General features: G+C 43.3%; 1 protein-coding gene across 1 annotated transcript in view; it reads right to left on the bottom strand.

Annotated features, from left to right (window-relative positions):
- Positions 1-3,208: 3,208 nt before the first annotated feature.
- PDZD2 (PDZ domain containing 2) overlaps positions 3,209-25,890 on the bottom strand; it is a 202,410-nt gene continuing 179,728 nt past the window's right edge. Inside the window, 9 exon segments of the mRNA XM_030968474.1 lie at positions 3,209-7,254; positions 8,636-8,770; positions 10,654-10,924; positions 13,240-13,341; positions 16,359-16,476; positions 17,095-20,368; positions 20,371-20,685; positions 22,711-22,855; positions 24,012-24,802. Coding sequence (XP_030824334.1) covers positions 7,088-7,254; positions 8,636-8,770; positions 10,654-10,924; positions 13,240-13,341; positions 16,359-16,476; positions 17,095-20,368; positions 20,371-20,685; positions 22,711-22,855; positions 24,012-24,802 — 5,318 coding nt within the window. The 3' untranslated portion in view covers positions 3,209-7,087.

Genomic DNA, 25,890 nt, shown 5'->3' with positions numbered 1-25,890 from the left:
GAATTTCAGAACAAGGTAACTTGTTTGCTCAGTGCAACAGTATCAGACTGATTCACCTGCACAGAGAGGTGAGGCCAGCACATATGCAACTATCGGTGGAAATGCAGGAAATTCTGCATTTAATATTGACTAACTTCACAAAATACCCTGACTGACACAAAATATCCTTTTAGTCACAGCTTTACACTCTACGGGATGGAAGGGCAACTCCTCGTTTTAGGGAATGACGTTTATTTGCATGAAATGTTCTTTCATATCATCATTAAAAGTGAGGGGTTTTGTAAAGGAAAAGAACTTAATTATTGCAATCTTTATTAATTTGTGAAGTCTTTTAGCTGAGTCAAGTGCTTTAATAAACACAGCTACATGAAAGAGGAAGTAAGACAGGCTTGCCCTATAAACAGAGTCCAAAACGGGCTTTTACTAAAGACTGATGGAGACGGTCTGGTTTCAGCCATGCTCCTGGGAAGAAGAAACACCTCATTTAACAGAAGTGGTGGGGAATCAGTCCTAGACAATGCAGATCATTCGCTCTCCAGGCATCTATTGGTATGAGGCTGCTGGACACAGGAAGAAGGGGCTGCAAAAGCAGTTATGCAACCCAGTATTGCATAGAAAGGAAAAAATCAAGCCCCCAAACCCTGGACCAAAAATCTCCCAGCACCAGGCAAGAAGGCATGGGCCAGGGACTGGCAGCACAGAGGCAGCAGGGTGGACATGCCACCTGTGCAGCTGTGGCTGGCTGGCTGCTGACCCTGCATGGCCATGGGGACCACAGAGTGCAGCCCAGGGCCACAGTCTGGGAAAGTTTTACTTCTTTTTGTCATTGCAGTGATGTGCTGCCCTGTGGCATCACTTCTCTGTGTTCATGGGTGTCATACCCAGCCACCACCTGCCCTGCTCCTGGCCAGCCACAGACTCTAGGGTGGCCTGTGGGAACCTTCTCCCCAGGGGCCCTTCTTTATAGCATCCCAGCTTGGGGACAGTGACCATTAGCATCTGGCCAAATGTGGTAAAGAGGCATTTTTGATACATTCCTGGAAATAGAGATGAAGGAACAGATACACCCGAATCACAGACCCTATTCAGATTGCATTCAGTGATACCAACAGAGAGCAGGAGAGCAGCAAAGCTGTAAAAAAAAAAAAAAAAAGAGAAATGAAATGTAACTTTTTAGGTAGAATAATGTTTCAAGTTCCTCATTTTCCTGTGCCCTAAGGCTTTCACAACTGAGAGAAGTAAAAATTTTCTAGTACTTCACAAGTCTTGGTGGATAAATGAAGTCACATGTACTAATCCATTTACAGGTAAGTTCATTGTGTCCTCTTGCTTTTGTATTCCTCTTTACTTAGCTAATGACCGTTGCAATTAAGATTTCAATTAAAGATATTAAAGACTAATCTTACAAGAGCCAGGCTGCTTGGAGGTTTGAGCCCTGCTGACCCCAGCTCAGGCCATGTGTTGGAGAAGTCAGGACAGACAGGAAGGGGGAGTCAGTGAAAGAGGAGAGGACAGCAGGGGGAGCGGAAAGGCAGAGGAAATCATGACTGAAAATATCTTCTTCCTTTTCACCATGCGAGCCTGGGGGGAGAAGCCAGGCTCCAGTTGGGGACAAATGCGCTGAACCAAGCTTGAGGGAACACACCATCCCACAGCTTCCCAAACATCTCCTTCCCAGCCTGCTGGTTTTATGCCTTGCACAGTTTCACTACACAACAGCACAGACTCTGCAGCATCCCTCATCATCATGGCTGTGTGCAAGGGATAGGGAAAAAAGGGTCCCAAACCAAATGGAAAACTGGTATACCACAAAGCTCCTCCTCTTCCCCTCCAGCCCAGGAAAGAGTCCATGTGCCCAGAGGGCAGGCTGGGAGCCAGCCACACTGGCCTTTCCCACAGGATGAGTCAGCAGAAGCTGTGGGCTTATCCCTCCTCACGAGGTTCTTGCTCGCTTGCACCCTCACAGCGTGGCACCCAGAGAAGGAAACCGAAAGCAAACACGGCGGCTTCTGGGGCACAAACCTGGGCACGAGGGAAATGCCCTCTGCACCACTGGCATAGGAGGGCAAATGCCTTCCTTCCCCTTGCACAAAACCCCACCTGGCCCTTCCAGGCAGCACCGTGCACAGCAGGAAATGGTGAGGCTTGACAGGCCTGGCACAAGGTGCAGGCAAGTGCCATGGGTACAGCAGGGAAAGGTCAGGAGTGCCCTGTGCCATGTGGGAGTGCTGCTGCAAGCACCCAACCCAGCAGGCAAACACAGAGCAATGCACACGGGCCTGCAGTGCAGATAGAAACACTCCAACTTGCCAGGCCCTTCCTCCAGCTCAGCCTTCCCTGCAGCAACCAGCTGATGTGTCCGTGTGCTGCCAGGCAGTGTAACCATTTTGGGCACCTCCGGCATTCCACGCATCAGGGTGGCTGAGAGAAGAACTTTCTGGGCTGGCTCATCTTTTTGTGAGGAAGGCTTGCTTTGGCCTGCTGTGCAGGGACTGTGTCTAAGAGTGGCCCACTTGATGCAAACCTCCCCAGTTTGGAGGCTGTGGTCTCCCCCTCCCACTATGAGCTCCACTTCAGCTCCACTCCATCCACAGAGTGTCTCCAGCCCAGCCTGTTCCACCAGCTCACTGTGGCTTTGAAGGGAATTTTATCCCCAGAGCAGGTGGGAAACTAGAACAAATACCAGGTTAGGCCTAGCTTTATAAAATCATTCTCCATTCCCTTACAGCCCAGGGCAGGAGGTAGTTTATAGGCAGCATGCTCCAGGGACTGCTGCTTTCATGAAAACTCCACATTTTCTTGGAACAGGGACAGGAAAAAAACAAGATACCAGAGCAGGTTTTATAAAACATCTCATACCACTTCTTAAATGATTGAGTCCTCTTCATACTGGCAGTTTTTAAGAGGGTGCCATTTTTGTTCTAGCTTAGATGCACACCTGGATAATATTTGCATAGTCTTTCACTGCTCTCCCTGACATGCTCGTCCCTGTGATGCCAGTTCCAACTGTGGACAGACTCTGGCATAACAAATTAAATCTCTAGAGGAGTACTAAGGATACAATTTATTTTCAAAATCACTAAAAAACCCAACCAAAACAGTTTATGGCAATACAGATTGACATAGAAGGGACAGAAATCAACAAATGTACAATCTATTTCATGTTATTGCACTGACTTTTTTATAATATACAAGGCATATTAAACAGTTTTAATTAAAAGAAGTTTTATTTATATAAATAAAAGTGTAAATGTACAATATTATACAATAAGTGTATCAGACTAACACACAAAATCTACCTACAGTGGGATCCCCATTTCTCTCATGAGCTAGTCTACTCTTCATCAATATTTTCACTTGTACATTTACATAACCTAAACATAGAAACAGGTAAACATTCCCATCTGGGAACACTTTCTTCAGAATTTGACAAGAACGACTGCAGAACATTTATCAGGGTTAATTTTAAGTGAGGGTCATTAGGAAATATGAATCACTTAACAGTTTCTTAATATTTATCTGTCCTTCTATTTTTTTTTTTTAGCGAGAAAATGATCAAACGTTTTTCCCTCCCTAATCTCGGAGCTTTCAATACAGATGCAGTCCCTAGAGAAGCTGGAAAGAGCTTCCAGGTACAACAGGTTGCAGAATATGCAATGGCAGTATCTCGCTGCTCTCATATCCGTGATGTACCCCTTCAGCTGCCCCAGGCCTGGATGCACCAAAGCCCTAAACCTTCTCCATCTAGGAGCAAACTCCCCTTGTCTGGAATGCCTTCAGCTCCCTGGTGAAGAAGTGCATAATTTCATCTTGATTTTTTGGTCTTCTAGGATGCAGCTGCCAAGTCACTGCTCTCCCAGAGTTTGGCCAACACTCCAGCAGGGTGAAGGATCACCATGGGCACTGATATGCAAACAGCAAGGCCAAAAATGGTTGTGATCCTACTGAATACTGATGAACTAATGCAATGTCCTCCACCATTTTAGTGCAACCAGGCTCTCAGAAAAAAAACATTTACTTTCCCAGGTGTGTAACCAAAAATTTACTACATCTGCTTGGTCTAACCATCTTGTCTGTAATAAGGCAGACACCCATACTGCATAAATCCTGGAGCTTTTTCAGGGCATGTCACCCCAAGAGAGATGTCAGGAAATGCTACTGTAATCATACCAACATCAGTGAAGATGTTGTTCTTCCACAATGAAAAAAAAAAAGTATTTTCAGGAACAGAAACAATCAGGGTTAAATACAATTCTTCTGCTTTGCTCTAATGTTAGTAGAGAAGTGTTATCTTTCTACCCATAGTAACTATTATCAGATTTAAAACATTAAACCTATCTTTTAAATTATAGCTACTACTGAATCACACACAAAAATCCCCATTTCTGTTTGCTGTTACTCAGCCAAACTTATCTACGTGCATGTAAAATAAAATACTGAACAGTATCTGATTACTGAAAAAAAAGCCTTCTAAATCACTCACAATGAACAGTACCTGCAAATAAGCATCTGAAAATACCACCACGTATCATCTTAAGACACCTCAAATTAACTTTAATTTACAAAATGAAGACTACCTTTGAGCTCACACTGGTTTAGGAGTGAGGGAGACATATACCTCCCTGCGATGGAACCTTCGGAATTCTAGACTGTGGACTGAAAAAAATGCCATTGCCTAAAACACAACTGTGATTTACCACATTAAAGTAGCAAAAAGTCAGTACTGCACTGCACGTATTATACGTATACAGGTATGCATTCACTACGCTGCATTAAATTCCACATGCATTTTATGTATCTATTATACACTCTATTACAGTTGGATTTTGGTCATTCCTGAACAAGGCCTCACCATTCAGCTGTCCCTGCTGAATTATCTTCTCCCTGTTTTTCAGCAAATATGCAGGGGTAACATCTTCTATCCCATCACAGGCCTGGAATCTGTGTGGTCCTCCAGCCCTAAGAGCTGCATCCTGCTGAAGCCTCTCCCACCATGGAGGTGACTGGAAGCACGGACCAGTCCCAACAGAGTGGCTGAGCTTTGGGTTCACAGGGGACCCAACTCCACAGTCATCTCACAGCACTGAACCTGAATTAGTTTCAGCAGAAATCCGGCACGCAAAGGAGCTGTAGGACTACATACAGTATTGCCTTTCCTGTAACCAAAAGCTGCATCTCTCCCTGGATTTACATGCTAATACGTCACTGAAAAAGAATTAAATCTATTTATTAACTTTTAGGCAAACATTGCACAGCTTTTCTATTCATCTGGTCTCAGGTTGACTTGCAGAACTGAATTTTCTTCTGCTCATCATGAGCTGAAGTCTAATGAAGCTGTCACAGAGATGAACCCAAGCAAGTGCTCCACTAACCTGGAAGCAATTGCTTCAAGCACTGCTGAATAAATGTAAACAAACTGAACTACAGTATGATCTTGGGGAAGGGCCAAGTGACAAGCCCAGACCTTTTTCTAACAGCTACGCAGTGTCTTGGCTCACTGAAAACAGAGGCAGCACTTCAGACTTGGACTGGTTCCAGGCCGAGGACTCTTCACCCTGGGGATGTTGGCTGCAAGCAGTCTCCAGCCTAATGTGATGTACAACCTGAGCACTGTGGAACAAACAACTTGTTCTCAGCTGATAAGGACACTGGCCCATTCCCTCCTGTATGCATTTTATGTTGTTTATCCCAGATGTAGGAAGAGAAATAACAGAGTCTAATCTCTTGCACCCATACACTCTCCTCCCAGCATAGCAGACTAAGCAGCATGGCCCACTACTGATACCTCTTCTGTGAGCAGAGGTGAGAAAATCCAAACTAAGCTCCTGTGGCATTGCAACCCTTTCTCTTTTGCTGTGCCCAACACCGTGGTTTCTCCCATCTACACAAACTGTTTTCAGTTTCACCACCCAGAACCCTCAGTATCAGCCCAGTCCTGACGCAGTTGGGTGTACTTGCATCATCCACACACATATCCTCAACCCACTCTCACACAAGTGAAAATAAATACTGGACAGGAGAAAACAAAAAAGACCAATTAAAAGCCACCACAAATATGGCCAGCTCAGATTTAATCTGTTATAATCCCCATTTTTAGATCACCACTTTTCAGCTTGAGTCTTTCAAGTCGGGTAGCCTTAAACCTCTTGAAGATAAATAAAAGCAGCCCAACTTGCAGACGTTCTTAGCGGTCACTGAAGCCTGTGGGATCTGTAAGTGCTCAGCACCTGAAATTATCCCCCTTTTAAAAATATATATATTTTAAAGGTGCCTAACATTAGAAGCCTAAATTTGAAAATTCAGACCCCAGTTTTTTATCGCCCCCATTTTAATCATAACTAACAACTCAGTATACACCTTGGTGGACAATCACCTATTATATGGACATAATTTTCTTACAGATTTCTACCGCATTAACACCAAGTGCCTTCAGATACAAGCTGCACCTAGAAGTAGATTCAGTTGTGGTGGATGCTGAGTTAGTTCATTAATTTTAAGAGGATTTTTCAGCTTTGCAATAAAATGCTTGTATTTTAGGCATACAAGTTGTGCAAAATTATACTCTTTTGTCATGCACTTTTAGCAAAACTGCACTTAGAAGAATAAAGTGAGATTGTTCCAGACATTCTCTTATTACAACAAAAAAAAGGACCAGACCCTAAGGAAGTGTCCTTAAGTCTTATTACAGCTAAGTGATATAGTACAGTCTAAAACCCACCCTTGTCAACAGGATGGCAACCAACAAGTTCTACTACCAACACTCTGCAAGATACTAAAAATATCAGGGACAGGCACAGTGTTATTTATCTCAGTCAAAATACTTTAAATCAAACCCAGGAGAGGTCTTGAAGTTCCAATAAAACTGCCACATAATACAAAATTGTCTCTAACTTTTGGCTTCCTTCATCCCCAATCATTAGGTGAGATCTTTGAAGCTCATCACACGCTTGCTCAGTGGTTCTATAAGGCTCTTAGCACCTCTCTGTAAAGCATTAAGACACTTTTGTGTGGCTTTATAAACAAAGACAGCTTTTAGACAGTTATAAATGGTTTGTCTTAGCAAGTGTGATTAGACGTAGTGCTTCCATCATACTGCAGTTCTGTGTTTTCTGATTAGCAACTGAACAGGCCCCTCTGGCACAGATTTAATGATGTTCCAGGCGTCGTAATGCATGAGCCCAATTAATGACTTCCCACTAACAGCAAGAATTTCATCTCCAGTTTCTATGTTTCCAGATTGCTCCGCAGCACCACCTAAAGCAAAAGTGGGGAAGAGTCAGTGTTAAAAGAAAAATAAGTGAGCCCACAAAAATCTGCTTTCCACTGGGATGAAATAAGCCATTTTTTCCAACTTCATCCAATTTCAATACAAGTCACTAATGTTCACCCCAGCTCTAGCAAGGTACCCCAGATGCATCTCACAGAAAAGGTTATTTTAACCAAGATAAAGTTTTGTTCTCAGAGATGTCTGGTTTTGAAGGAAACAACATAAGTGTTTGAAATATGCTGAATCTTATCTCTGTAGTTGTAAGAAAACCTGGTTGATAAAATAACCATGAAGGTTATATGTGGCATGGATGTACTTTCTCAACCTTAACAGGGTAACAGGCAAATAATGCAGCAGACTGTAAAACTTGGGATGAACAAACCAAACACTGATAGCAAACTTTGTACAAACACCACTCACAGAAAGCTTCTAGAGAGAGGCATACCCTTCACTGCTGATGAAAGTATGCTTCCTGTAATGATAATTAAACTAGCATGAGCCATCCCAGGGAGGGCAAAAAGACTGTATGTAAGGATATAAATGAATGAGCTCAAAAACTAAACATGCCCTTTACCCTAAAAAGCACTTTCTAGAGAGGGGAAAAACACACACACACACATACATACACACACACTGATAAGTAATTCAGTAGATACATGTTTGACTTTTTTATCTTGATGAGGGAATAAATCACTGAAAAGAAATTCTGTAAAAATGCTGTGCACATGTAGTTTCATCCAGAGTTTCAGCCACCTTCAGAAAGGGCCTTGTTTTTCACTAAACTGACACGTGACATATGACAGTCACAGCACAGTTCTGGGATTTGTTTTCTTTCCATGTGTGGTTCATGTAAGTTTAACTACCTGCTGACAAACAAAGCACCCACGACTGGCAGTTTTTGACTACAGATATCCCATATTCTTAGCAAAACCTAACAATAACACTTAAAAAGAAAACAGAAAGACAGAAATATGGTAAAATTCATAACTGGGCATAATGCAGGGTGGTGCTTCAGTACCACGCTGATTATATACACTATGTTATTTCTTAGAAAAGAGAACTGGATAAGGCATAAATGTCTCAGACCACTGTATAGATGATTGCTGCTGTAGTCTAATGTCTAGAATAGTGGACAGACCCATACTCTTAGCAAAGCAGATTGCTCCACATTTACTAGCAGATGCAATCCTTAGCCATTCCCGGGAGCACTTCTCTTTTAATGACCACTTTGGCCTAGTAAGTGGCAATAAATGAGAGTCACAAAACCCACCCTTGCTTCAAAAAATGCTGAGCACAGTAACTGAAATGTCTGTACAATGCACAGACAAAAGGAAAATTGGGATAACATTCACTGCATGCATGTAGTACCTTTAAATATCCTTTTTACAAGCAAGGGCTTATCTCCAGCAATGGAAGCTTTTCCACCATCAAGACTGAATCCCAAACCAGCAGAGGTTTTCAATAATTCAACGCAGATGACATCATTCATGTCCAGGTTTGGATCTGCAATTGAACATGCACAGCATCTTGTTATGCAGATAACAGTAAATAGCAAGTTGTGTTTGGTTGGTTTTTGCTTTTGGTGCCGTGACAGGACAATTGAGAGTTCAGTTGTTCAGTTACTCAGACTAGGAGATGCCACCAAGTTTCTCAGAAGGGAATGTACTCTCTTGTAGCTATGAATGGGAGACAGTACAAAATGCATTTACACACAAGGACATTTTCATTTAACATGTTCAACAAAAACCTGCCAAGGCATCTTTTTTTTTGGCAAAATTATAGCTAGCAAATTTAGCAAATACTCTAAATATCAACAAAATAACTGAAAAATTACAAAAATAGGAGGTGGAGAGCATTTCTTTTTCTTTCATTTGCTCCCTTTGCTTATTTAATGAACTATATCTTTTTAAGTAACAGGAATGAATGAAATGTTTAATTAAGCAAACATGTTCCATTCTCTTAAGCAAAAATTTGTAATCACTTACTAGGGGGAAAAATTGTTTCTTGTCTCCTATCTATGTATTTAATTATAATTAACTGTAGTTGTACCATACCTCCTACATAGCAGATATTTCTGAAGTGCAATATTGCTGTAGCTGACTTGAAACATGATTTTGCTTAGGAGGAAATAAATCTGCAGTTTTGGAAAACAGGATCCTCTTTGCCTTGTGTGAATGTAATAATTATGTAGACTGTGTTACCACAAATTACTGCTACTGTTATCTTGGACAACTTTAAACGTTATCTAAAACATCGGTGATGTCCTTCACCTGGAAGGGTGGAAAGATCTTCTGAATAACCCAACACTATTTTGTTTATGAGATAATGTTGCCCCCTAGTGCCTGGACCCAGCAGATATTCTGCATTTGTCAGGGTGCAGGATGTAGGGAGTTCAGGGCAGAGAGGGATTCTGAAGTAATTACACAGATTATATCCATGGGAGTAATTCCAGAAAGGCTGATCCATTAATTAACAGAGTGCTTTTTTTCTTTTTTTTTTTTAATAAGCTGTGTTACAAAGTCATATCATAAAACCCAGTGTAAGCATAAAACAAAAGAAACTGCTACAGGAAAAAAATCCCCGTGAGAACAGTAATGATTACATCCAACAGATTAAAAAGAACTGAGTGGCAGCTCCGTGTCCTTGTTCTGGGGTGGACAGAGCACAGAGCGTCATCCCCTGCTCTCAAGCAGCACCATCCAGATAGGTGCTCAAGGGATTTGGGTGTTAAATGTCAAAAAAAAAATTTCAGGTCTCTTCCTAACACCCCAGGTGCAGCCTTTACATCAAATGCTGTCTTGTTCCTAAACAGGAACCTATTATTCCACTAATACATTTCCACTTAAACCATTTGTGCCTATTTTCCTATGGGATGGCTGATTTCAGTAGGTTTACTTCCATTTACTGCAACATAAAAATATTTTTTCTATGTTTCTAGTAGAAACTGTATGAAATCTGCTTTTACAAAGAACAAGCTCAGTCCCTAGGCTTAATAAATGGCAGGGCATGGGACTTTAACATTTTTTAAAATTATTTCTGGTTGTTTTCTGTCTTGCATTGACTACTGCTATTACTTAAAAGGAGTTTATCCTGGATTGGAAGAATATGTGGAACCACTTACCTAAGTAGAAATTGGATTCAGCCCTAAATTAGGTCTTCTAAGTTTGTGCCTCGTTACAATAATTAAAAAAAAGACTAACACAAACAGCCAAACCCCAAACTGTATTTAGATTCCAAGGAGAACAAATAAAATTTAAAGGTAATTTCATTTTCTCCCTTCAATCACATAAGGCACAGATGCTCTTAATCTAAAACACATTGACATTTTTGCCTTCAGTCTGCTCGGCAAAGGAATCCTTCCAACTATTCTTGGACAAAGATCATACCTGTTCCTATTTCCATTGAAACATCCTTTCCAGACCCCACACATTTTCTGCCAGTAGCTGATATCTCAAGTCCGGAGGAATTGTTTGTTTTGTCTTTTTCCTTCTGGATGACAATGACTGCATATTTGTACAGCCTTGCCTGATGAAGAGTATTCAGGACATCCCCATGGACTGAGCTTGCCAGAGATTTGCCATTGATTGACAGAACAAGATCTCCTCGATGGATAGTCCCTTCTTGAGATGCCACTCCCTTTGAAAACACCCTGTGGACCTACAAGAAAGGTAATTTTAACAAGGATGTTTTAACCTCATGACCATACACAGTGTTCTAGAGGCCAGACTGAACAGAGACACCCTACCGCAATTTGCAACCGGTGCTCCCTACCGGGCTACCAAGCACACAGCATTTGCTCCAGTGAACACCCTCAAAGTGACCAGACAGATCTCCACTTGGGGATGGGGGAATTCAGAGATGCTGTTATTGAATGGCCATTTCTAAGACAAAGATGACCAAAACCAGCTAGGGAATGTAGTATCACAAGTCACTTATGATTTCACTAAACTCCTCACAGGCCTTCAGTTAACATACTTCAACTGACATAGAGGTTAAATCCACGTCCGTGCCACAGCAACCACCAAGAACTGTGGTGTGCAACACCCACTCCCCCAGTTCCCACTGGCTGGGACATGCATCCTGTGCTGTTTTCAAATGCACATTTCTAAACATCTGTGCACAGAAAGGCTCTGACTTACTGCAGCTGTACAAGTATTTAATTGTTTGCCTCAATATGGCTGATCAAATATCATGCAAATAGATGGAAAGGGATGATTTAGCAGCTTGAAATGCATTTTTCTAGGGAAAAAAATACTCTATACAGGGTGGATTAAACTTTGAGAAAACTTCCATCAAGTTTAGATATGTATTATTTACAAAAAGGAACAGACTAAAAGACTCAAGACCCAGTATTTAAGGACTTGCCTATTAGGCACTCTAATTTTAGCAGCCAGAATATGGTTTCCCATGGAGACAGTACCAGGTCTGCCAAGCAAATGTTCAAGGCAGCAAATCTGTGGACACATTTCTGCATTATCTTTAGGAATTTATCCTAATACCCAGACGAGCAGCAAGGCCTTTTGGCTCATATTCCATCTCATTGCAGGGCCATGCTGACATGGGCACCTGCTACAACCCCACAGATCCAATGAGATAAATTTCCAGCCAGTCTAAGCCAGCATTCAAAGCTGGAATAAAAGCCTCAATAACAGATGAAGGCATGCAAATGCAAGTGGAATACAGGAGTCATGCCCAAAAATCTGCTGCCTTCCCTTAGTTGCTCACCTCCTCAGTGCCTTGAAGCTCACTAGGAATTTCCACTTCTTCACCCAAGTGTGGATATAACAGCCCATCTAAGCAGCTCAGCACCCTTAAATCTAGCTAGGACCCAGAATCCCAGTAGGTCAAGAACATGATGAAGATCCCTTTACGCCCTCTGAACAAAAAGCGTCAAGAAAGAGCAGGAACTGACACTCATTTGGTCCCATGGCTAACAGAATAGAGGAAACGGACATCATCAGTTCCTTGGTCTGAGAGAGCTCAGGATCTTAATTTTTAGGTAGAGTCACAGTCTCCAGGTAAGGAATTCTCTAAGGATCTCTCTTGGGGGGACACTGTTGAGCCTTCCTCTTGCTCAGAGCTGCCACTGTTTGGGCCAGAGACAGGGAACAACTTCTATAGTGAGAGAAGTAGAGGCCTGCACTCTAGACTTTGACCATATTCTAACTTAATGACACTTTAATATAAAATACATTTATTTATATGAGTCTTGTGTAAATGCAAAACCCAGAAGATTCCTGCAAGGGCTTCTGTAGGCCCCAAAACTGAGGACATACCCTTCCTTCTTCTAACCTTAGCATTTAATGGATCTCTCTCTTTCAGGGCAGAATTTAAATGTACATTTTGTGTTAAAAAAACCATCACACAGAACATGAGTTTTCTTGGATTTTTCTGTCTCACTGATCTGTTTTTGAAGTCACTTTTTACATACCAGTATCTTAATAGGACACTATCTTTGGTTCATAATGCTGCTTAAGACTTAAAAAAACCCTAACCACAACCCTCATTTACTGACCACCCACAGGCCTTACTAAATCAAAACAAACTTGTGCCATGAAATCCATACTGTTTGCTGAGGTCTGCAACAATTAGTCTCGTGACCTGAAAAATCCTTCAAAAACTTTGCTGCACAGAGTTTCCTTTCAAGGGCTGGAAATTAAAGTCTCCCCTAAAAGGCTCTGTGCACTGCAGCTGCATGCAGAATTTTATTTACATGCATAGATAGGATTTAGATCTAGCCCACCCCATCCAGTAACAGATTTTTAAAGCCTGAAAGCATAATTGTTATCCATCTCCAATAATAAAAATTACACTTCCCAGACACTCTGATTTCAGTAGCAGATGGTAAACTGCTGCTTCTGAGAGACACTGTGAATGACTTGCAGTGAGTCTTGATAAATGAGCACTTGATCTAATCACCAGCCTACTTTAAAGTGAGCTTTGTAGAAAAATGACTTGCAGCCATCACTTACTGTGACTGATTTCTGTTCCAAGTCTATTCCTCCAGCAACACTAAATCCCAGGCCAGCTCCTTCTTCTTTGTGCAAGACTACAAAGTATGTGTCCTCTTTGCTCTAGCAGAAAAATGGAGGAAGGGGAAGAAGAAACACAAAACCAAAGATTAAGACCAACTACCCACATAAATGACAAATTCCCAGTACCCACAAATTATGGCAGGTGAAAAGAGACAACTCAAGGAATCAAAACTGAGATATTAAATGCATTTCACTTCATGTTACAGATGAAGCAGCCATCTAGGAGAACTCAGGTGACAAGAAAGGTTTCTTCAGTCAGTCCACAGCTAGCAAACAAAGTCAAAATTAGGTAGTGAAACGGCATTAAACCTTGGCCAGCCTAATTTTTACAGGCTGTAGTCAGTTTTGCATTGTTCAACATTTTGCAGTCAAAATTCAATATTTCCATACACCTTTCTGGACCAAGCACTGTACTCTTCAGTGTATTACTAACACTTTTTTTATCCAATTTCTTCTTCTTTGAAAGAGTAACATAGATGTAATGCAAGGCAGTTGCATCACCCTCTTCTCAGCAGGGCTGGACAATCCTGCAAGGGGGAGTGGCTACACTACTGAAGCTTGGGAAGGTCAGATAGGACAGCAGAAAAAACTGTTTCTCTTGGGAGATGAAAGTAAGGAGACTGTTAGTGACCTAAACATGACTGAGCTGTGCTGTTTGAGAAATGGGAGCATCCTGCACAGGAAGAAGATTGGCACAGGTTTGTATCCAACAGGTCTGACACTATCACAGAGATCACATTTTGTGGTGTAAGGGGACCTGTAGAAAGGAATTTGGTGGAGCAGGCACATAGTACTTATTTGTGGGGCAGAGCATCAGATGTGGGAAGTAGAAAGCAGGTTTCTCAGCTTTTCCCCAGGATCCCATCTAACACCAGTTATTTCCAGAAATTGCCAATACTCAAAGTAACAGCAAATCATTAGAATCCAATCCCTTAACCTATTTAGCATTAAATGATATATTTAGTTCACTAAACATATTAATTCAGCATGTGCCTATTGTTTCAGACAGCACAGGGAGCCACAGATCATTAGATTTTGTGGTGAAACAACAGTCAAATTCTTGGTCTCATGGCATGTTTCTCTGCCACATAGTGTCTTTGGAAGATATCCTACACTAGAGGCATTCCTGCAATGTCAGAAACTGATGTCATCCTGCTCCACACCACGGATCCATCAGCACTCAAGGAGAGCGGAGCAGTGAGGCCAGAACATCGTTGTCCACAGTGATTTGTAAATGCTAAGACCTGGCTCACCTGTACTCAAGTGAGAACAGCTTTATGTCTGGCTAGAACTAATAAAATCAGTTAAGTAACTAGGCTATCTCCTTTCCAAGCAATGGAAACACACATATCTTTGACTGTTAAGTACTGCAGAAACCCTTTTTCTTCAAGAGATCAGGCTCTTCCCAACCCATGATATCTCAACTTAATTTGTTTATACTGGTGAAGGAAGGAAAGTCAGAAGTTCAGATGTTAAAAGAGTTATCCAAAGATCAGATATGTTGGGCCAGTCAACAACACAGTCTGGATACTGGCTTCCCATTCCCAAGGTGCATTCCCGCCCTCCCCAGCCCTCAAAGCTGCTCCTTGCCAGCACACATAATATCGGGCAGAGACCTGGCTGCAGATGCTTCCTGCTTTACTTGGACACACAAAGGACACACCAGGCCTCCAGTAATCACCTCTGTTTAGACTCTTAACCAAAGATACCAGTCATAGAGACCTAAATAAAATTACTGTTTTTAAATTAATACCAGTAGCATTTATTAAATGCTAGTAACAGTAAATTCAGCACTGTTTAATGCAAAGGATGGTGACAAACTCTTCCCAGAGAAGCTCCCAGTCCAAATCAGGCAGTCCATCTCATTTTTCAGCAACTGAATAACTATGAAGAACTGTTCTATTGTACATTCAAAATCCACCATTTGAATAGCATAAAATTTTCCAGAGTATGTGCCACAATGGGCTTAAATATGGATAAGAAACTATGCAGACAAGGAGTGCATTCCAAAAAGCATTCAGCTTTATAAATATTTGAGCTCTCAGGCTTTGAAAAGTGGCATAAATAAATAATCTCCAAAAACATATGCAAAATACTTTAGAGAGCACTTAATTACCTCTGTCCAGTTATGTAATCCAATCCTAATTTTATCAGTAAACCTAGCTAGCCCTCTTGGCTCACCAAACTTTTGAGACTTGCATTCTTTAGCTATGCTGTCCCCTGGAAGGAGATAAAGCTGGATATTTTGGGGAGGTCCTTTTCCCCCCAGCCTGTTCTATGTTTGAAATTGCAATCTTTGTGAACAAAACTCAAAAACACTCTAGATGCAGCTCAGCCAGCAGTTATGCAGACCAGATGGCAGTTTCCCTTCCAGCACCATCATTATTTTATCAACTTCTGTTCTGATTTAAAAAGGATGTGGATGTATCCCACAAACAGAAACACCAAAAGCAGGGAAGCAATGCTCTGGCAGGCACTTCACTTTGGAAGCCTTCTTCAAACACCTACATAATGAAGCAGGTTATCTTGATACAAAAACCAGTTTCCACAGAAGAGAACAGAAAGGTCACAGAAGTGTCTTATAAACCCTTCAGCAGCCGCATTCTGGTGTTCAAGTTCAGCACTGAACAAAATAAATTCAATTTCTTGATTGCAGCTTCTAGCAAAAGGCACCAGGCACAAAGAGGAGCAGAGCTTCCCCTGCACACTGGGGAAACTGAGTCTGACCCAGATGGCTGGTGGAAAGCTAAATTCTGATGTGCAGTTACTGGGGAGCCCAGATGGAGGAATACATTTCCACTTAAAATAGGTCTGTTTATTGTGACTCACAACTGCTTTTGAACTTCCTTATACAAAAAGCCATTCAAAATTATCACAGGTTTATAGCAGGCATTTAAAACCAGCATTGGTAAAATTAACATCAACTGCAGTTGATAGTAAAAGCCTGTCATGTGACTACTGGAGGAACCCTGAAACAGTTTGGAAAAGATTTTATCTGCCTTTAAGAAAACCCTCATAAATCCACCAATAACCCAGTTCTATCTTGTGGTTTTTACCTTTACTTGTGCTTTGACTTCTTGGAGCATAGCAGCAATATCACATTTTGGTACTACCACTGACAAAACAGATTGCAGTTTTTGCTGGTCCAGGCTTGAGATGAGCAGCTGATCCAAGCTAAAATAAACACAAAAAGACAGAAGAGCTCTGTATTTCCCAATTTTGTAGAGATACATTTCATGTATACAGCATAGGCTTTATTAGGATAAATGACAAAGAAGGAATCTTGAAAACTGGTAAGAAATGGTGTATGCTGGGAGAATAGGAAGGGGCAGAGAAGATTATTTAAGAATAACTCTGAAAGTCAGTCCCTGTTCTGTTCCCCTCATCTTTCCCTAATGGTTTTAGCAACAGACATTAACAGGAGACAGCTACATCTGAAGACTACTTCTGGCAGGACAACAAGCTCGTTTGTCACCACAGGCTGTCCTGGCAGGCAGTGCTGTGCAGCCTCCTCTCCACCACTACCGCTGTGCTGTAACATGGCCAAAAACTGACCAAAACCAGCTAGAGGGGCCACAGAAAAGGAGCCCCAACATTCCAGAATAGAATGTTTAATTCTGTACTGAAGCCAAGACACAGCAGCATGGCAGCTCCAAGGCATCAAGGTCATGAATGGCAGCCCCAGACTGTGAGGGGACAGCAGGCTGAAAAGTGCTTTGGGGCAGACCTGCAGCACAGCGGAAGCTTTGCCTTGGGCAGGGATGAAACAATAACAGCAAAGCTGACACCAACCTGATAGACCAGCTGTTTCCCCCATCCAGAGATCTGCCATGGGGCATGTCATCATCTGAGGCAGAACCTGGCGTCCCTGAGCCGCTGTCCCGGGGGCTGCAGGCTCTCATTCCCATCCCTCCGAGCTCTGCTGGGCTGCAGCAGGCTGCTGGAGATGCCCCGCTCTGGCCAGGTGTGCCAAGGACTCTGCGGGGTGTGATTTCCAGCTCTGTCTTGAAGCAGGCAGGCTTTGCGGGCTCTGAGAAGCCCTCTCCACACAGCTTGTCCAGGTCGGGCATGCTGAGGGCTCTCAGCTCCCGCAGCCTGGAGCGGGACAGTAGTGGCCGCCCCAGGCCCCGGCTGCGGCGCACCTGTGAGGCCGAGGTGGGGAAGGCTGACATGTCTGCCCCAGCACCATCCTCCTCGCTCCTCTGGGGCTTTCCATCCCCTTTGCCACCCTCGGGCACACACACAGGCTCTGTGCCAAGGGGAGACTTGACCACGGTGCTGGCTGGGCTGGGACTGCCACCGTAGGAGCTCAAGCTGCGCCGTAGTGCCCACGGTGACTCAGCAGAGCTGGATGTGGTGGCCAAGCCACCACACGACCTCCTGGCAAGAGGCAACCTTGCAGCCGAGCAGATATCAATGGCCTTCACAAAGGGCCGGTCAAAATTTGCCAGGTTTTCAAAGGATTTGATCCTCTGTTTGACAGAGAAGGATGAAATCGGCTCATGGGGCCAGTTCAGCTCATAGTAATAGTAATTCCGCCTGAAGCTTCTCAGTTTATCAGCAGTGGGGTAGCTAATGTCACTGGCTGAAGGGGATGTATCATGGACTTTCTGGGCACTTTTATAGGTGTAAGCCTGCTCCTTTGCACTCTGGCTGTTAGGCAGATTCAGGTGAACCATCTTTAACATCCCTGTTGCTGCCTGTGGGTATTTCTCCTCTGCAGTTTGGCCCTGAGGGCCTTGCACAGGGTGAACCTCTGCAACATGGCAGTCCTCCCTCAAGTGACCTGATAACTGAGATGGCACCGAGTAGGTCCTCGTCACAGGTTTTGACAAGCCACAGAGACGTCTGTCTCCAGCAGTATGTCCTCTTGAGAAATACTGCATGGTCCCCATCTCCTCAGTCAGCCGAGACACTTCTGCATTTACCTCTTCTGCTTTCTCCAGCAATGGCAGCCGCAAAAATGATGCTGGTGAGGACGAGGCAGAGGAGGAGGAGGAAGGGGATGATGAGGAGGAAAGCTTCACCTCAATGAAAGTGCGTTGGATCTCTTGCCCTTCCAGCTGCTCCTGCTGAACTGAGGGGGACCCCAATGAAGAAGAGCACACTCCAGCAGCCATTCCTACGTTTTGCAGATCTAATTGCCTAAGGTCATCTGCACTATGGATGCTTTTGATTGTGTTCAGGTCTTCTCCAGGGTTATCAGTCCTCCCTTTCACATATTCAGCTTTTGGTATCCCCTGAGGAGGTGAAGTGACTATGGACTGACTGTCTCTGGCACTGAAATCATCCACCTTAGCATCCTTACCCTGACACACCACAGCCTGCATGGAAACTCGCTTCTCTTTTGGCTTTCCCCATGATAGCTCCCCACAGCCACATTTCACTTCACCACTCATGGTTGGACTGCTGCTGCCATTCAGGAGAGGTAGAAGTGAATCTTCAGAAATTACCAGGGACGATTTATTTTCTAGCTCTGATTTCAGAGTCTTTGAGGCTGCTGAAATGCTCTTTCCAGGATCCGAGTTTGTAGGTGAGTTACGGGACAACGGTGTTTTCTTTCCCAGGAGTTTGGGGGATAGTTGTGGAGAAACAGAAGCCCTTTTCTGATCAGCTCCATTGACTTTGGTAGGAGTAATGCCAGAAGAATCTGAATTTGTCTTTGCTTTGCTTTTGATGGTGAACCCTTTTAGCTTTGGTCCTGCTTTAGATTTCTGATTATTTAAAAGGGTGTCCATTATACTTTTTTGTGCCATTGCCTTAGACTCCTGACAGGATTTTTTCTGTGAGGACGGGCTGTGTGGTACTGCAGCTCCTTTGCAGTGATTTGTGCCTGAGCTTTGGACTTTTCCATTTGAAGTCCTTCCTGAAGTCACAGAGTTAATTTTCTCATTTTTTCCTGGCAATTCATGAGTTGCATTAGCCTTTGGATCTTTAGATCTAGTGGGAAAGGGTGACCTGAGCAATATCCCTCTCGTTGGCGATGCATTCACATGATTGCTGTCTGTTTTAGACAAGGTGGACAAACTGTTGGTTTCTTTCTTCACCAAGGAATAATCAACAGCTTGATTACAGTCATCAACTGCCATTTCACTTTCAGATTTGGATCTCTGCTCATCATGACATCCTTCTTTCTCAAACAAGCTGTTCTCCAAGATATTGACATTTCTAGCAGAGCAAAAGCTTGTCTTTTTGCAGTGCAGAGATCCTTTCTCTTCAATGGATTCACAGCATTTCTTATGTTCATTACTGTTCCCCAAATCTATCTGTTCTTCTGTACGTAAGGCACCATTGTTACAGAAAGAGTAAACTTCAGGGATACTGACTGAATTCTTTAGGATGTCTTCTTCTGGCAGGAGAACTGAGGAAGGAGAACACAAGGATGCAGAGGACACATCTGGACACTGTGAAGGACACGGAGTGGGACCACCATGATCTTCCAAACCTAGTTTGTTGATGCTTGTCTCCAGTGACCCACACATTGCACAGCCCTCACTCTGCAAAGCTTTGCCACTGTAAGGGTGCAGCGGGGACAGTGAGGATGAGCTTGTTCCAGAGGTGCGATGCTGCTCCTGTGCAGGCTTCTGTGGCTCGTCGTTCATGCAACAAATCTCAATTTGCTCCTCATCTGACTCTGTTACAGTAGAGCCTGTGGTGGGGGCATTAGCAGCAGCACATTGCCCAAGCAACACCTCACTAGCACTGTCAAAGGCTTCTGTGATAGACTCTGCATCCGAGTGAGAATCCTCCGCAGCCCCATACATCGACTTTGGAAATGGGTCACTTCTCTTCCTTTCCACAGAGTTTGCTGCAGGCAACTCATCCTCATTTAAACTGCTAAAATTCCTAGAATAGTTATTTAAGGAGTTTTTATTCACAGTAAAAAGTTTGCCTGTGTTGATGGAGTCCAACACAGACAGCCCCAAAACCCCTTGTGCATTAGCTCCACAATTCACAGTTTTTTCCAGCAGCTCCTCCTTGGGTGCTCGTGGCTCAGAGCTGGGGCAGCCTTCGTCAGTGCCACAACAGCACATGGTGGTGTACTCGTCTCGGAGGGGACTTTCGCGCGCGACGGGGTGCGCGAGGCCCTGCCCTCGGGGGCACCCATCTGGCTGAGCAGGTCATCGATGTCAGTGACAGGGATGGCAGCGCAGTCCTCCTCACGGCTGGCCCTCGGGCTGCCTCTGTGCACGTCCCTGCTCACAGCATCGGGCGGCAGTGTTGCTCTCTCTGCCGTGCAGCCACCGACAGCAGTCTGCAGACCTGCTCTTTCTCGCTTCCCAGAGCTCTGTTCTTCCTCTGCTGTGAAGATGCTGTTGACATTGGCCTGATTTTGAGTGTCTACCCCTGGAGACAGGATGAGGTTTGTAAATCTGCTGACAGCTACATCATGATTTAAAAAAAAAAAAAGAAAAAGAAAAAAAAGGCAAAACCTTGTCAAATATAAGAAGTGATACAGAAAACACCAGGTTTTATTACAAAAATAGACACCCACATAGACTACATGTTTTCATTTTGATCTGCACTCCTCCTCCTCTGTAATGATGTTTACAAAAACTCAAATTAATCATAACCATGTGTATTTGAGTAGTGCACAGAAGGGAGCAATCCACTTATCCAAGGTGAGCAGTCATGATCTGTTTAACTCTCATCTTTGAAATTGCAGCAGTCAAGCAGCCAACTACCAAAGTGTCAGCATGCAGTAAGTCACGCTGAGCAGCACTGCTTCTCATCACTTGTTTCATCTCTGAAGTCTCCAACAGAGACCCCAGGGAGCACAGAAAGCCCTGACATAGCAAAGGTGACCAGATAACACAGTGACAGTCTGTGCATAAATAACTTGGCTCTGACCCCTCAGCACTTTTGCAGGTGTTCAATGTGACATGCATGGGTGACGTGATGCACACATTAAGCACATGGGCTGTACTGCATTTCTGGCACAGACCTCTCCCGGCTTCCAGAACATGTTTAACCCACTCCTGGGCAGCACATCGAGCTCTCTGTCACTGCTGCACTCTGACACATTCCTGCTCACCCATTTCTCCACATGTTCAGCTTCCAGCACTTCACTCTATGCACCAGATTCCACCTCCCTACACTGCTTCTGAGACATGCATCCCCATATAAGGTGCCTTCCACAGGCCAGTTACTATGACATGGAGCCCAGAAAGTGTATGGAGAAGGAGAGGCTATTCAGGGTCAGTGTCCTATCCTGCTCATTTAAAGGTGCCTGCACATCTCTGTACTTCTCACACAAACCTGCAGGATCATCCACATCACTTAACTTACGTATCCATGTTAAGAAGTACCGATTCCTCCTGGAGTCAACAAGGGAAAACACCTCAGGAGGGCAATCTCAAGCAGCCAGATTAGAATTTGAGATACTCCCCTGCTTCAGCATGGTGGATTACCACCTTTTTTGCCAGTGGGATAGGACAAGGGGAAGGGTGAACTGCCTTATAAAGTACTGCCAATGTGTCCTTGCCCCAGTGCTATTGGTTTGAAAACCCACAGCAATCTAAGGAAACAAGAACAAGATCCTGCCAAGCCTGGAATTCCTTAAAGAACAACTGGAAGTCAAGCATCTGGAAGCACTTTAGGTTCCCAGGTACACAAAGGTACACAAAGAGGATCATAAGCTAGAACAAAGCAAAATATTATGTTCTTCCTGAATTTGAAAAGTATGCTTTTGTTTTTCAAACACTCATTTCCACACCACATAATTTGTACAGTCTGTGGGGATTCATATATTGCTGCAGAAGCATAAATCAGCCCTGAGCAGAAAGCAAGAAGGTATTCAGTATTTCAACTCACACTAGAAAACTTTCTGTAATGAAACATCAAAATAAACATTTTTGTAAGATTTAGTTTTCTGTTTCATCTTCCTGCACTTTAGAGAATTCTGACATAATAAAAAGGAAGGAAATAAAAAAAGAAAGAAAAGAGGGTTTTAGTGTCTTATTGTCCATTCATAAAAACATTACTAGAACTTCAGATTTAAGAGAGACAGATTTGATTATAAGGGGTCTATATATTTAATGAACAGACACAGCAATAAAATGAGTTGTCAGGACAAGAGCCACTGCCATTTTAGTTCCAGGACTGCATCAAATGACTCAGACCTCTGCAAACACTGGCAGGAGGGACCTACTCTGTGTGGGAACTTTGAATACTTCACACAGGAGTAGGTTTTCTCCCCTTATCATGGTGCCAGAAAGTACCCTGAAGCTTGACTTGGTGATGAAGTGCTTTGCTTGGCTCACCAATGCAGACACAATGCCCCCCCGTCCTCTTCTCTGAATCCATGTGGAAAGCTAGGACAGCAGAAGGTCAGGCCCAGCAGATCCAAGGACATTTTGTACACTTGTACCCAGAATAAATGGTACAAAAGCAAAACTGCTTTCTCACCTGACGCTGCCTTCTGGATCTCCAGGGTTACGGATGTGGGAAGACACTGCATAAGCAAACAGATTTCCTCGTACATCATCTTGCTGACGGGGATGCTGTTGATAGTGGTAATCTCATCTCCTACAGCCATCTTGCCCATTGATCCCTGATGCAAAGAGAGATTCAAGGAAATTATAAATACACATCAGAAGCCCTGCAGAGATTGCAGGGAAGCAATTAATAGCTTATGAGCAACATCCCCTGTTTCACGTCACTGCAGAGCACAGGTACCACTGCTGTCAGTTTGCCAGCACATAAATAAAGAACAGATCGTGTTTCTGCCAGGAGGAGAATTAAAGATCAATCTAAAAAAGGAAGGTCAAAAGATCTGCTGTTTTTTTCTGGGAGATGAGTATCACAATGGAGGACATAGCCCTCTTAGTTAAATGAAATAGGATAGATCAGTCCTAGCTTCTTCAGGACTGGAACACTGTGTGTCATTTTTTAATTCCATGCACGAACTACCTCTCAGGTGGAACTCTCTTAAACCAGTGAACAGCCATGAACTGAGCTCTTAAGGTAAAGGTTTGTTTCTAAATACTGCAAAAGAAATCTGAGAAAAAAGCGGGAACAAAACCCAAATCCCCAGACCTCACAGCCCTATTCAAACTGCTATGCCATATCCCCTCTTACTCTAGAGACTGCTAATGAGATTAAAAATGCTACAGCATTATTATTCTTCTTTCTGCACTTCTGCATCTAGCAATTCTACAACCAGCGTGAAGCACGTATCCATACTGGTATGGGCATGTATGAGATGCAGAAGAGCAATGTATTACTGGTATTACTGGTATTACTGTAGCTCTTGGCAAACCTGGCCAGCACCTAAACCTCTTGGTTCCAGATTCCGGTAATATGGGGACATGAGCATATAAAACAGTAAAGCATAATATACATTTGTTACCACCATCCTCTGCCACCAGGATTTACTTACTTTGTCTTTGCCCATAGTTAGAAAATAAATACAAAAATTGCATTCCCTCAAAACTGCAACTGCAATGAGGGATGAGGCCATCTCAGTGGATCTGTGTCCTGCCTCTCTTAGTTTCAAACTAGCCCGGGTGCACCTCTGAATCAGAAACAATTTATTTAGCAGCAGCTCCAGAACAACATGGGGTGAGACATTTTGCCCAGCAAGGACAAACACCTCAGTTGTGCTTACTCTCAACAGACCACTTGCTTAATAATAACCATGAAAATAATAACAATCAGCCCCACAATGGGAAAGCACATCACTGTAAGGCACTCAAATTACAAATTACCATTTCTGCTGGTCCCCCTGGCCGCATTCCTGTGACGACAACCTTCAAGGGCATGGCTTGGATTTCCAGATCCAGGCCGAATGACTCGTGCTCATTGCGAACCAGAGTAACAACTTCAACCTGGCCCTGCCCAACCGCATCAGGTGCTTCACACTTCCTGCTGTGAGGGAGCATCCTGGCAACAGGCTTGTTGTAAGAGCCATGCTCCTCCGTCCTATGTCTCTGAAGGCTTCGGCACTCAGTGCTCATCATGCTTTTCACTCTGGTGACTGCTCTGTGCTCAAGTTTTGGCGATCTCTTGGATTCAAGCTGTGCTTCCCGGAGCTCCCTCAAACTCAGGCTGCCAAGACGAACTTCAGGCACACTTGAGTAATCAAATGCTATGATGGGGAAAAAAGGAGATTCAACTTGCTCCAGCGTGCTGTCTGCAGACTCCACAGAGTTGCTGAAGACAGGGGAAGATGTCTCTATGCCACTGTATCTCGATGACTCACTGTCCTGGCTCTCATCATCGATTTCTACAGACGAGGTTGTAATGACAATGCCAGCATCCTCCTGGCTCTTGGCCCTCTGGCTTCTGTGCAAGTGGGAACTTTCATCGTCATCACTGGCGTCACCATCATAGAAAACAACCCGCCTCTGTCGGTGAAAGGGGCTGCGGGCAGATTTGGGGCTGTCGCTGAGGATGCCGGGTCGGACAGACTCCACATGCTTGTTGTGATGGCCAGATGACCTCCCACTAGCTGGAGAAGCCAAACCATTTGCTTTTGTCACTCCTGCATCTCTAGCAGCTAGGGAAAAAGAAAGTTATACTTTAACTGTACTTACAGATGATTTTTAACACTGCACATCTCACTACAGCAGAATACATGTGGGTCTGTTTACAGAGAAAGCTTAACTCTTCCTCACAAAGCAAAAAGCAGGCTTTTCATGTTCTCCCTCTAACTACAGTAAACATCAAGAGGACTGCAGATAGCATTACAATTTATGAGTAATTCCCAAAATCAGTTCATTAGCATGTCTAGTTCTACTTTCAGTTTACTTCTAAATTATGACTATGACTCAAAGAAGAAAGGGATGCAAATTCAAATGTGTATCTTAGTTTAAACCACAGATTTTCTTTCACATTTTCATTAAATCTAAGTTCAGGACTCCTGTATTAATTCACAGAGAGTAAAAATTGCTTTCTTGAACAAAGACTGAAGCACACAACAATCAATTTCAAATTAGCAAGTAACAAACCCAAGAACCTTTCCCACATTCTCCTTAGAAAGAACTGCATCTCACTTAGTGGGAAGTTACTTTGTTTTGCTTTTTTTTGGTGGCTAGTTAGAAATGTAAAAATGCTTTTAAACATTAAATAACTTCCACAGAAAATAAGATGAGACAAAGAAATTACTTGAGAAACACAGGAAAGGGAGAACAAATACATCCTTTGAATTTGTGATCAGATGCACATCAGTAAGGACACACAAGGTTCTTTCAGCCAGTTATTACAGGGAGAAAGATACACACTCAAAATATCTGATGTACAAATGCACATTTGTTTGTTTTTATACATATATTGACCCTCTCAAAAGTTTCTGAGATAGCTATGAACAGTCTCCATAAATGTAATAAGTAAGATGATCAGTCATTTGAAAAAAAACCCCAAACTCTGCGGTGCTGTCAATCTAGTTTAATCCAAACCAAAGTAATTTTCACACTATCAGAACAGTGTTTTGAACAAAATATCATGGGAACAGGCATTTCTGTGGATTGTTGTAAATTCCTTCAATTTTCCAGAACTTCATGTGATCAACAATGGCTTACAATACACTGCCAGGCATTTCTTCCCAGCACAGGGACCACCACAGCTCTCCTGTACAGGAACCCAGCC

Source organism: Camarhynchus parvulus, chromosome Z (assembly GCF_901933205.1).
Source record: "Camarhynchus parvulus chromosome Z, STF_HiC, whole genome shotgun sequence".
Classification (NCBI taxonomy): domain Eukaryota; kingdom Metazoa; phylum Chordata; class Aves; order Passeriformes; family Thraupidae; genus Camarhynchus; species Camarhynchus parvulus.
Note: the sequence above shows the minus strand (reverse complement) of the source record. Positions and strands in the feature narration are given on the sequence as shown.